At 38.8% G+C, this 13,871-nt stretch overlaps 1 protein-coding gene across 2 annotated transcripts in view; it reads left to right on the top strand.

Moving 5' to 3' along the window:
• Nucleotides 1-13,871, top strand: part of ZFYVE9 (zinc finger FYVE-type containing 9) — a 188,705-nt gene that overhangs the window by 83,440 nt on the left and 91,394 nt on the right. For both annotated transcript variants that reach the window (XM_036756933.1, XM_036756932.1), the window contains exon 3: nucleotides 6,524-6,629. In XM_036756933.1, coding sequence (XP_036612828.1) covers nucleotides 6,560-6,629 — 70 coding nt within the window. In that variant the 5' untranslated portion in view covers nucleotides 6,524-6,559. The remainder of the gene's footprint in view (nucleotides 1-6,523; nucleotides 6,630-13,871) is intronic.

The following is a 13,871-nucleotide window of genomic DNA, read 5'->3' as shown; positions in this document are numbered from 1 at the left end:
GCTGGTGTTTCCAGTACAATGTTGAATAACAGTGGTGATGATAGACATCCTTGCTTCACCCCTGATTTTATTGGGAAGGCTTCTAGCTTATCCCCATTATAGATTATGCTTGCTGGTGGTTTTAGATAAATATTGTTTATCATTTTAAGGTAAGCTCCATTTATTTCTGTGCTCTCTAGTCTTTTTAATAGGAATGGATATTATATTTTGTCAAAGACTTTTCCTGCATCTATTGAGATAACAGAATGTGATTTCTGTTGGCTTTGTTATTGATATGATCAGTTATATGGATAGTTTTCCTAATATTGAACCAGCCCTACATTCCTGGTTTAAATCCTATCTGGTCATAGTGTATGATATTTGTGATATATTTCTGTAATCTCCTTGCTCTAGTATTTTATTTAAAATTGTTGTATTAGTATTCATTAGGGAAATTGATCTAGTCAAGTAAAACAAATTTCCTCACTGACTGTGTCCTAAAAAATATTTGTCTCTTTCTGCATGTTGAGTCCTTCATTTCTATCAGGCAGTGGATAACATGTTTCTTCATTAGTCCTCCAGATTCCTGATGTGTCATTATGTTGATAAAGGTTCTGCACAGTAGTATTCCATCACATTTATGTACTTTATCATGTTTAGCCCTTCCCTAGATCAGGAGTTCTTAAACTTTTTCCATTGGCAGCCCTTTCCACACTTACTAAACTGTGGGTTGCAACCCCCTATGGGTTTAAGAAGGGCTGCGCCTAGATGATGCATACCCCGTCAGATTTCCATTCTTTGACACCTCAAAAAGAGCTACAAATATTTTTGTACATGCTTAGAATTTATTTATTTAGGGCTGGTCTCTCTCTTAATCTAGCCTCCCTCTAGTTCCCCCTTTTCCCTTCTTTTATTCCTCTCCAATTTTGTTGTAGAATAAAATGTATGCCTGTACTCAACTATGTGTGTATTTGTATTCTTCCTTCTTTTGATTAGTTCAGATGAGAGTGAGGTTCAAGTGTCGGCCACTCTCCCCATACCCTTCTTGTTTATATACTGATATAATATTAGTAAAGTGCTTAGCACAGTGCCTGGTACATGTTAAGTACTATATAAATGTTAGCTATTATTATTCTTGTTATTCATGTTTACTTGTGCATCTTCATTATCTGAGATAATTTGCCTAGCCTTATTTTCTTCCCATCCCCAACTGTATTCCTTCCTCCATCTGTTTACATTCTTTTTTTTATGGTCATCAAGATCTAACAACTGCTCCCAAGCCTTTTTTAATTGGACTCTTTCTATGAGCCATGATGATGATAGGGCTCATAGGGCACACATGTATCATTTTTCCTTATTGAAATGTCATCAGTTTATCCTTGTTTAGTTCTTTATCATTTCTTACTTGCTTTGCCTTTCTTTGTTTCTCTTGAATCCTGTGTTTGAACTTCAAATTTCTATGCAGCTGTGGACTTTTTATCAGAAATGCTTGGAGGTCCTCTAATTCATTAAAAATCTTTTTTTTTTCCGCAGTAGGATTATATTTAGTTTTGGTAAGTAAGCTATTCTTGGCTATCTTATGGAATATAGTATTCCAAGTTCTCCCTTTCTTTATTGTGTGGCTGCTGAATCTTATGTTATCCTCACCATGGCTCCTTGATACGTGAATTTTTTTTCTTTCTGGTAATTTCCAGTATTGTTTCTTTGACCTGAAAGCTCTGGATTTGGACTGTGATGTTCCTGGGATTTTTCATTATGAAGTTTCATTCAGGAGCTGACCAGTGGGTTCTTTCTATCTCTACTTTGCCCTCTTGTTCTAGGCAATTTAGGCACTTTTCTTTTAAGGTTTCTTGCAATTTGATGCTTGGGCCTTTTTTTTTTTGGTCTGTGGTTTTCAAGTTGTCCAATGATTCTTAAATTTTTTCTCCTTGATCTGTTTTTTAGATCAGTTGTTTTGCTATGATACTTTTTTAAAACATATGTATACTTTTTTTTGAGTTTAGTACTTTCCAATGGAATAATTGGCTTCTGTTTAGTCCATTTAAATTTTTAGGGAGTTTGTTGCCTGGACAAAATTCTGTCCCTTTTGTGCCAAAATGTTAGTTTCCTTTCCAGTTCTTTATTCCGTAGCTTTCATTTCTTTTCCATTTTTTTTCAAGTGCTTTTTAAACTCTTAAAAAAAAAAAACCCCAATTCTGGGGTAGCTAGGTGGTGCAGTGAGTAGAGCACCGGCCCTGGAGTCAGGAGGACCTGAGTTCAAATGCGGCCTCAGACACTTGATGCATGTACTAGCTGTGTGAACTTGGGCAAGTCACTTAACCCCAATTGCCCTGCTCCCCCCCCCCCCCAAAAAAAAAACCCAATTCTTGCTTCATCTCTTTTAGGTATTAAAATTGAATTTGTACCCAGACTTTGTTGTTTTCTGAGATCTACAGACATTGTGTACAGACTTCTGTTCTGCTCCTAGTGTTTGTCTTAAGAGTTATCAGGCAGCAAACACCATGTGAACTATTACCTGGCCCTTTCTGAAGCCACACTGATTGTTGGGGAGGTATGAGACCAGAATTCAGGAGAAAGACTAGGACTGGTTATCTAGCTCTCTAAGTCTTCAGAGATGATAAATGAGTGAATGGAAACTATTGAGGCCAGCACCGGGGACAGTCTAGAGAGAGAAAAAAAAGAACTGACATTGAGTCTTAGGTACAAAACCCACAGTTTGCGGTTGTGACATGCATGATGAACCAGCTAATCAGTAGAAGCAGTCATAGAGGCAGCAGGAATACCAGGAGTTGACCTATGAAGCCACAGAGGGGAGAGAGTATCCAAGAGAAGGTAATCAACAGTGGTCAAAGAGGTCAAAAGAAATGAGAATTGAGAAAGAACAATTAAGTTATGAGGAATTGCTTTCCTTGTTTGGTCAAGGGAAAGCCCATGTTAATGAGGTCTTGGATTCTTGGATCCTGTGACATGTAGAAATATCTTAGATGAAAATTAACCAATAATAAAGGAAAATATAATTGTTCCTATAATGATTCTAGATAGATGTTGTGCTGCTGTGCTTTAAAAAAAAACACATCAGTATCTTTCACTTGAAAACCATCATCATTTCTGATTATGATTCTCTTTCCTTTTCCCAGAAACATCACTTTAAAAAAAAAGAAAAAAATTAACAAGTTCAACATCTGTAAGATTCAATTCCCATAGTCCACTACCTCTTTAAAGAAATGGGAAAGGTACATTCTCATATCTCTTCTTTTGGGGCCAAACTTGGTCATTATAATTTCTTTTTTTAAAAAAAAATTAACATTCACTTCCACAAGATTTTGAGTTCCAGACTTTCTCCCCATCTTTCCCCTCACCCCAAGATAGGATGTATTCTGATTACACCTTCCTCCAGTCTGCCTTCCCTTCTATCACCCCACCTTCTCTTATCCCCTTCCCTTCTATTTTCCTATAGGCCAAGATAGATTTCTATACCCCATTGCCTGTATATCTTATTTCCCGGTTGCATGGGGGAACCGACTCCAATGTCTACCCAGAGTCTCATCTGGCCAAATCACCAACACTCTTCCAATGAATGTGCCCCCAAAAGCAAAATGCCAAGCTCAGAGCATGTATACCCTGTTTAGGGCCCTGGGGCTTAGTGCCTACTTAACAAAAGGGTGTGGGAAAGCTCTTTAATCACTAGCACCACATCATATATATTGTTTCCAATCAATGACTCTTGATTCAAACAAAGGCAAGACTCAGAGACACTTGATTGCCTCAGTGCTGAGAAGCACTCCAAAACAAAAGACAGCAAAAAAGTCCCATCCTGCTTGCCATTACACCTATTTACCTTTTCATGCTTCTCCTGATTCTTGTATCTAAAAGTCAGATTTTATATTCAGTTCTGGTCTTTTCATCAAGAATGCTTGAAAGTCCTCTATTTCATTGAATATTCATTTCTTCTCCTGAAGTATTATACTCAGTTTTGCTGCGTGGGTGATTCTTAATTTCAATCCTGGCTCATTTGGCCTGTGGAATATCATAATCCAAGCCCTCCAATCCCTTAATGTAGAAGCTGCTAAATCTTGTGTTATCCTGATTGTGTTTCCACAGTACTTGAATTGTTTCTTTCTGGCTGCTCGCAATATTTTCTCTTTGACCTGGGAATTCTGGAATTTGGCTACAATATTCCTAGGATTTTTCCTTTTGGGATCTCTTTCAGGAGGTGATTAGTGAATTCTTTCAATTTCTGTTTTACCTCTGGTTCTAGAAGGTCAGGAAAGTTTCCTTGATAATTTTTTGAAAGATGATGTCTGGTTTCTTTTTTTGATCATGGTTTTCAGGTAGTCCAATAATTTTAAAATTCTCTCCCCTGGATCTATTTTCCAGGTCAGTTGTTTTCCCAGTGAGATATTTCACATTGTCTTCTATTTTTTCGTTCTTTATGATTTTGTTTTACAATTTCTTGATTTCTCATAAAGTTGTTAGCTTCTATTTGTTCCATTCTGATTTTGAAGGAATTATTTTCTTCAGTGAGCTTTTGGACCTCCTTTTCCATTTGGCCAATTCTTCTTTTTAAGGCACTCTTCTCTTTTGCCATTTAGGTTAGTCTATTTTTTAAGGTGTTATCTTTTTCAGCATTTTTTTTTGGACTCTAGCAAGTTACTTAAGTTTTCAGGCAGCTCTCTTAAGATTACAAGGTATAGGCTGGATGTTGGTTTCCAGCAATATTTCAGCATTCAGGGTTCTCCTTGCTAATTTAATCACAAATCTAGACCAAAGAGAAAAATAAATTCAAATTACATGTTTGATGCTTTGTTTTTTGATTTGAATTTTCTGCCTTAAAAATGCATTTCCGTTTCATACCACTAATTTTCATTTAGTTGAGATTTAGCTTGTTTACTTATGGATGAGTAATAGTTCAGTTTCATTCAATAGATATTAAGTTTAAATACCAATTTTGTGCTACGTACTATTAAAAAGAGAGATAAGAGGCTGGATGAATGATTTTATTGATGTAGAAAACATCATAGTTAAAGAAATTCCATCTGCTAGTGTAAGTCAGTACCTTCTCTCAGTTTATAGTTTAGTTGCAGGGTATTGCCCCTACACAGAAAACTCTTAATACATAATAAATACACTAGAAAAGTACAAAACCAAAACTTGTGGCTTCAAGGAATTGGTATGCGGGTTTGTCCCAGAGCTTTTTACCTATCCACACATTATTTCATGTTCTTTTTGTCCATGTCTCTTCATAAACTCTCTGGAAATTTTCCTTTTGTACATATGTAAATTATCGTAACAAAAAACAGAGCTTAATTAAATGCCCAAGATAGGTATATAGTGCTCTGTGACATCACATGGGAGATCTCCTGTGGGACTTATAATAAAGGATATATTTTTGGACATGGCTAATGTGAGAATTTGTTTTGCTTGACTATGAATATTTGTTCTCAGAGTTTCCTTTTTCTTTGAATTGTTTCATGGAGGGGGGAAGGAAGAAAGTGGGAGGAAAAGAGAATAAATGATCTAATTTTAAAAACCATGGGGGGAGAAATGGTTATCACCTACTGGAGGCATCAGGCAAGACTTGACAAAGGAGTTAATATTTTAGCTAGTCCTCAGAAGTGGTTGGATGGGCTCTTCTTTTTTTTTTTCTTCATTTTTTTTTCATTTTTAGTTTACAACACTCGGTTCTACATAATTTTGAGTTCCAGATTTTCCTCCCTCCTTCGCCTCCCCCTTCCCAAGACAGCGTGGAGTCCCATATAACTTCCTCATGTAACTTCTCATTGAATTAATTTACACACTAGTAACCAATGGAATGAATCATGAGAAAGAAGAGACAGAACCAAAAAAAAAAAACCCAACTCAAAAACAAAAACAAAAGAGAGGAAAAAAAAGGGAGGGGGAAGGCGAGCATGAAGTGTGCCTCAATCTGCATTCATACTTCATAGTTCTTTCTCTGGATGTAGATAGCATTCTGCATCATGAGTCCTTTGGAGTTATCTTTGCAGCTTGTGTTGCTGAGAAGAGCAAAGTCTGTCAGGGTTAGTCCTCACAGAATCCGTGTATCTGTGGTTGTATGATGTTCTCCCGTGCTCACTCAGCATTATGTCATGTAGGTTTTTCCAGGTTGTTATGAAGTCCGTATGTTCCCCATTTCTTATAGCACAATAGTATTCCATTACCTTCATATACCACAGCTTGTTCAGCCATTCCCCAATTGATGGACTGGATGGGTTCCTCTTCTGCAGGGTGTACATACTATGTTTTGGGAACAGTGTAAATTAAAGGTAGAGAGAAGGCTGAGAACAGCATGGTGTCTAGTATAGCAAACTTTTCTAACTCCTGGATGAGAATCATGGCATGGAAAATTTTGTTTTGATCATTTGGAAACAATTGCAGTTGATTTAGAAAGTATGTTTTGGATTTGCCCCTATTTTTATATAGAGTATAAACACATTTACTCCTATCTGACTTGGGCTTTGCATATTATGGTATTTTAATGATGCCAGATTCAATACAAACTCTTCTTTTTTTTTTTACCTTTTAGGTTTAAAAAATTCACTTGAGTGGTGCTTCCTGACCAATGGAGAACTATTTCCAAGCAGAGGCATACAACCTGGATAAGGTTTTAGATGAATTTGAACAGAATGAAGGTGAGCATTTCCTTTGGTATCTATGTACCACATCTGTACCACAAAGAAGATGATGGCTGGGCATTGTAAGTCAATGCAGCAATCTTTAGAAAACCAGGGTGCAGTGAAGCAAAAACTCTAGATTATGTTTCCCAAACTTGCAAAAATCAACTTTTCTTTGCTGGCTTTTTTTGTGTGAGGGCTGCCTGCATGTGTGAATTGTTTCCGACTCTTGGTAACAGATCACTGGATGTTGATTCTTCAGCAAAAGGAGAATCATTTGGGAACCAAAATATGATAGGATGAGTGTGTTTTCTAAAAATAAATTAATTTTCCTGGCTAATCCTGGTACTGGATAATAGATGAAAGATACATCCCTTCTCTTGGTAGAGAGGTAGTGGTCAGTGGGCCTGGGGTATCACATTCATTGTCAGACAAGGCCCTTGGGTTGGTTGGTTTTGCTTACTATTTTTTTTTCTTTGTGACAAGGGAGGGCTCTATTTTGAAGGGAGGGAGTAGAATCAAATATATATTGGGAAATGAGGGTGGCATTAAAACAATCAACACTAAAAACTCTTGAGTAAGTATCTAGTCACAGTGCTCACTGTGCGAGTGTACAAAGTGATGGTATACTCTCTTGGGTCACTTCAGCAATCTCAGAACTACTTGAAAGGATAACTTAAGAATGCACAATATTCCAGAGAACCTGTCTGTGTTGTTTCCCCTTTTTCTAGCTGTGATTCATTAGGAACAGAATATAGCAAGTCAGCTAGAGAAATGTCTTTCACCTAAACCCTGTAAGTTAGAAGTGACCTACGCAAAGAAATCTAATTAATTAGTGGTGGCTCCAGGAGTATGGACAAGCCTTCAGTTATTTCCAAGCTTCAGCATAAAGGGGTAGAAAAAATTGTTTTTGTCTCTCTTCCAGTGATTCATTTTGACCTGTAGAGATACTGGGGATGCAGGTCTGACTTAGTTTAGTCTAGTCTAAGCCTGTGATAATAGCAGCTCATATTTGTATAGGAAGGGCTTTAACGGTTTTTTTTTATAAAAGATTTGTTCTCATTATTTCGTCCTGGGAGGTAGGTTGTACACATATTTTTACTTTCTTTTTACAGATAATAAAAGCTGCATTTGTATAGAACATTAAGGTTTTTCAAAATACTTTTATCATATGTCATTTCATTTGATCCTCAAAACAACCCTGTGAGGAAGATGCTATTATTCTCCTTAATTTAGTGGTGAGAGAGGTTAAGAAACTTGCCCAGGGTCACACAACTGGAAAGTGTCTGGGGCTGAATTTGAACTCATCGTTGCACCAGAGAGATTAAGTGACTGGTAGTGATCATACAGTTTGTAAATATCAGGGCCAGAATTCAACCCCAGAGTTCCTAAGTCCAGGTTTCACTTTGGCCACTGGTATTTGATCAGTGCATGTACCTCATCTCCATAAAGTCTTCAGGACCACAGAGGACCCAGAACTAAGCCATTCTGCCAGGGTCAGCATTACTTCAGATGGGTCCAGTTCAACAAGTACTGACATGCCTGTGATATACCAGGCACTGTGCTAGGCAGTGGGATATAAAGACAAAAATGAACAAAGAGTCCCTGCCCTCAAGTAGTTGACATTCAGATTCCTCATGTGTAACGATGGTTTAGAATGGCCAGGAGTACTGATGATTAGGGAGTCAGAACAAGTTTCCCATGGGAAGTAGCAGCACATAAAGCAAGCCGTAAGAGATGGTAGAGAATCTGAGAGGTAAAAGTGGACTCCCTTCCAGTTATGGGGCATGGACTGTGCAAAAGCCCAGAGATGGGAACCAAAAATAGCATAGACTATTTGGGCTAGAATAGGTGGGGAACCTGTGGCCTTGAGGCCACATGTGGCTTTCTAGGTCCTTGGGTGTGGCCTTTTGACTGAGTCTGAGTTTTACAGAACAAATCCTTCAGTTAAAGAGATTTGTTTTGTGAAGTTTGGATTCAGTCAAAGGGCTGCACTTGAGGACCTAGAGGGCCACATGTGGCCTTGAGGCCGAAGCCTTCCCACCCCTAGGCTAGAATGTCAAATACATGAAGAGGAGTAATGTGTAATAAGCCTGGAATGTTTGGGTGTAGCCAGATTAAGAAAGATGTTAAATGCCAAGCTAAATGAATGAATGAATAGATGGATGGATGGATGACTTGGTGAATACAATTAAAAAAAAAAGTTTAGGGCCACCTAGGTGGTGCAATGAGTAAAGCACTGACCCTGGAGTCAGGAGGACCTGAGTTCAGATCTGGCCTCAGACACATGTACTAGCTGTATGACCTTGGGCAAGTCACTTAACCGCAGTTGCCCTGCCAAAAAAACCAAAACAAAACAAAAGTTTAATAAGACTATCTACAACATACTCAAGGAACTCATATTCTAGGGGAGGCAACGGCACATGTAAGTTTCAGGTGCAAGTCAACTGGAAAGACCCTTTGGTCATCACAATGCTGATGGTGGTGCATCTTCTTTAATACCTTTCTAATGATAACCATATCTGTGTCTGCTGTCTGACTGTTTGATGAGGCCCAGGACTGTGGCCATGAGGAGTCATTTTTTGGGTCTCAGGAGGCAGGGGCTACATCACCCACTGAAGCCCTTGCCAGGTGGTATCTCCACGGGGGTTGGTTGCTTCTTGGGGTGATGGCAGTGAGAGCTGGGATGGAAGCAGAGCTGGTAGTTTTCGAGTTGCTGCCACTCTTTGGCCTTTTGGGCACACTCATTCAGGTGGGGTGCTTGGTCAGCTGTTAGTGTTGGTGGTACGAAGGAAAATTTGTAGTCTCTCCTGGAGACAATAGGGTGCTACTGAAGGATCTTGAGCAGGGCACCAGCATAGTTGAACTTGTGCTTTAGTAAAGTTATTTTGGCAGCTGTGTGGGCACTTTGGAAGAAAGAGAAACAGAAACCAGTACATGGGTTAAGACACTGTTGCAAGAAGCCAGATAGAGGCGATGAATCTCTGAGCTAGAGCAGTTCCTGGGTATTATAGGAATATTGTAGGTGGGAAATGAGCAAGATGTGGCAGCTGATTGGATGTGTAGGTCAGGAAGGCAGAAAGTCAGGGAGAGTTCTGAGGAACTTGGATCACTTGAAGAGTGTCAAGGCCTGAACTAACATAGAGTCTGAAGCCAGGAAGTAGTCTGGAAGAATGAACAAACAAAAAGAAGAATCCCACCGTTACAATTATGGTGACAGGGTTGCTTAAGACACAAACCTAGAAGAAGAGGGAGAGATAGAGGAAGGAGGGGGAGAGAAGAAAGAAGGAAGGAAATAAACATTTATTAATTGTTTACTATATATTCTTGGAACTGCTCTAAGCACTGAGGATAAAAATATAAAGAGACAGTCCCTACCTTCAAGGAGCTTACATTCTAATGAGGGGAAAGCAACATACGAAAGGTACCTGAAAAGGGGGGTGAGAAGGTAAGGTACTTATCACTGAGACATAATTTTGAAGTTCAGAAAGTCAGGAACAGGGCCAGGATAGAATTTAACATAGGCTAGTCTGGTCTCCTTCACAAAATGGAGACTTCAGGAGAAAGTCAACAGTGGGAGGAGGGGAGCAGGACTTGCAGAGGGATATTTTAGTGTCAGCACGTAGTGGTAGGCTGTTCCTGAGTAAGGAGACTCCAGGATGAGACAGCAGTAAAGGCATGATTTTGAAGTCCAGAAAGTCAGGAACAGGGAAAGAAGGGGAAATGCCAAAGCATCTATAAGCAAAACCTCAAAGAAAAACACAGCTTGGGCACAAATACAGCTAGAATTCCTGGAAGAGCTGAAATGAAGCAAGAACTTTTTTAAAAAGTTTGAAATGTTTTTATAACTGAAATAAGAATGCTAGAGGAAAAAGTTGGGGGGAAAATGAGAGTAATGGAAGGAAGAATTGGAAAGGGCAAGCTTGGCACAAGAGGTATAAAACTTTGCCTGAGTGACAAACGCCCGGAAAATTAGTATGGATTAAATAGAAGCTAATGACTCCATGAGACAACAAGAATTATTAAAATAAAGTCAGAAGACTGAAGAAAGTAGAACAAAAATGTAAGCTCTCTCTTAGCAAAAACTACCAACCTGGAAAATCAATCAGGGAGGGGAAACCAGTATATTTCGAGAAATCTTAAAAGAAAACTGTTTTAGATCTCCTAGGACAAGAGGGCAAAGTAGAAAACAGAAAGAAACTACCAGTTACCTCCTGAAAGAAACTCCCAAATGAAAACTTCCAGGACAAGTATAGCTAGCAGAGTATCCAGGTCAAAGGAAAAAAATACTACAAGTAGCCAGAAAAAAAGAACTCAAGTACTGTGGAGCCACAATCAGAATTGCACACAATTTAGCAGCTTCTATGGTAAAGGAGTTTGGAATATGGTATTCCAAAAGGCAAAGGATATAAGCCTTACAACCAAGAATAATTAATTTAGCAAAATTGAGTACAATCCTACTGTGGAAAAAAAATGGATCTTTAATGAGAGAGGATTTGAAGCATTCCTGATGAAAAGACCAGAGCTGTGTAGAAATTCTGAAGTTCATCCACAGGATTCAAGTGAAACATAGAAAGGTGACCTTGAGCAAGCAATCATAAGGGACTAAAAAAGGATAAACTCATTATGTCCTAATAGGATACATATCTTTCCTCTGAATCCTGTCATCATTAGGAGTCATAGAAAGAGGGCCTAAGAGTGGCTCTGTTTTGTCTTAATAAGCTTAACTGAAGAATGGAAAAGGAGTTGTAGAGAAATAGATGGGGGAGGGTAGTGGAAAGGGAAAGTTGGGAACATTATTTCATGCTATCAGGGCGCACAAGTATAATTCTGTACAAAAGGAGGAATGAGTGGGGGATGGGCTGACACTTGAATCTTACTCTCATCTCTGTTGATCAAAGGAGGGTAGAATACACATACACATTTGGGTGCAGAAATATTTTTCTAAGCAAGAAAACAGGAATTAGAGGGGAGAGTATGTTCAAAGAAGAATTACTTCTGAGCAAAACAAACTCTAAGGATACACAAAAATAGCTATTTTTGCGGTTGTTGTTTTGTCCTTCATTCTTGAAGAGGACCATGTCATCCGAAAGGTGATGAAAGTGCAAGTGAATTGGATTTAAATGATGGAGGATTGTGCAAAGTCACCAGCCTCACTTTCTCCATCTGGGCGCACTGGCAAGGTATAGATCAGGATGATGAGATGGCCCCAGATGCAGTGGGAGGGAGACCTTGGCCTCTTTAAGCCAAGGTCCTTCCCAGGTCTCAGTTTGACTGAGGCAATGCCCATTTTGTGATTAAGGCTAGGTAAGAATTGAGGCAAAGAATGGCCTCTTTTATCTAGTAAAAGGAAAAATATCAATCTGGGCCATGCCTTAAGCCCAAATCTTTCTGTCTTTCATTGATTGGCCAACAGTAGGGCCCAGCCCAAGCCCCACCTGGTCATTGTTTTGGGCCCTGATGGCTCAGAGTGAATGTAAATAGCAGCTATTTTTGTTTTGGCCAGAAACCCAGAAACCTTGAGAATCTTATCTCCTTTCCCCACTCCCTTGGATTGATTTAAGGAGACCCCAATGACCATCTAGCCTCCGTCTAAAGACCTCCATTCAGGTGAACTTACCACCTCCTCAGACAGCCCATTCCATTTTTGAATGGCTTTGAATAGGAAGTTTTTCCTCATGACAGATTCTTTGCAACTTCTACTCATTGCTCCTGGTTCTTCCTTCTGGGCCCAAACAAAATAATCCTAACCCCTCCATATGATAAAGTATTCTTTAGGTTAAACATAGCCTTTCATTCCAAATGGTCAACAATATGAAGTGGACCTTCACTATCCTGGTTGATCTATTTTCCAGTATGTCATTGTGCTTTTGAAACTGTGACATCTAGAACTGAGCATAATACTCCAGATGAGGTTTGATGAAGACAGAGTAAAAAGGAACTGGCACCTCATTATTTCGGGAATTTCAGTATCTTTTAATGTAAGCCAAGATCACTTTTTTGGGCTGCCACATCATGCTTCTGATTTTTTTTTTTTTACTTAATAGTATTTTTTCCCCAATTACATGTAAAGATATTTTTTATTAAGATTTTGAGCTCCAAATTTTTCTCCCTCCCGCCTTTCCTCTCCCCTCCCCAAGACAGCAAGCAATCTGATATAGGTTATACATGTACAGTAATATTAAACATATTTCCACATTAGTAATGTTGTGAAAAAAGACTCAGAACAAAAGGAGAAAAGCACAAGAAAAAAACACCAAAAGACAAAAAGTGAAAATAGTATGCTTCAATCTGCATTCAGACTCCATAGTCCTTTCTGTGGATGCAGTCAGCATTTTCTATCATGTGTCCTTTGGATTTGTCTTGGATCATTGCGTTGCTGAGAAGAGCTAAGTCTGTCATGGTTGATCATTGCGTAGTGTTGCTGTTAGTGAACCACATCGTACTTCTGACTCATAGGATCATGGGATACATCTGAAAGGGGCCTTATAGGCCATCTAGTCCAACTCATTTGACAGACAAGTAAACTGCGACTTGAGGAGGTTAAGCAACTTGTCCAAAGTTTCCTAGGTGGGAAATGGCAGAGGCAGGACATGAAACCAGATTTTCTGACTCAAGAGTCAGCCATCTTCCCATTGTACCGTGCTGCTTCTCACATTCTTAGTGAGCTTTCAGTCCACTAAGACTCCCAGAACTTTTTTTAGATAAACTGTTGTTTAACCATGCTTTTCCTGTGATCAGTCTATAGAAGTGGAGAAGGAGAATGATGGTGATTCTGAGTTGGAATTTGGCAAATAATGAGTGGAAATAACATAAAAAGGAAGGGGTTTCAAGAATAGAATGCATAGATTAACTGGTTACTTACATTAACAAGATTGCAAAAAGGGTGGAAATGAGGCCAGACCTGGAGTGATGAACTGGGAGAGCAGGGGTGGGATGGTCTTACAATTAGGATGAAGAATAAGTTAGAAAAAATGATGCATCAGGAGAAATGGAAGACTAGGAGGTTGTTGTGAGATAGATTTCAGGGGGGATTTTTAGTAATCCAAGTTTAGTATAAGTCATCAGTGCGACATAGCAGTCAAGAAAGCTGCTATGATTTTTTTTAGATGGGGTATTTTATTTTTTTCCAGTTACATGTAAAAACAATTTTTACATTTGTTTTTTAAAATTTTGAGCTCTGAATTCTCTTCTTCCCTTCCCCCATCATTGATAATGCAAGCAATTTGATATCACTATGTAGACATGGGAAACATATTT

This window comes from Trichosurus vulpecula, chromosome 4, assembly GCF_011100635.1.
Source record: "Trichosurus vulpecula isolate mTriVul1 chromosome 4, mTriVul1.pri, whole genome shotgun sequence".
Taxonomy (NCBI): Eukaryota; Metazoa; Chordata; class Mammalia; order Diprotodontia; family Phalangeridae; genus Trichosurus; species Trichosurus vulpecula.
This window is presented reverse-complemented; position numbering and strand designations above follow the sequence as displayed.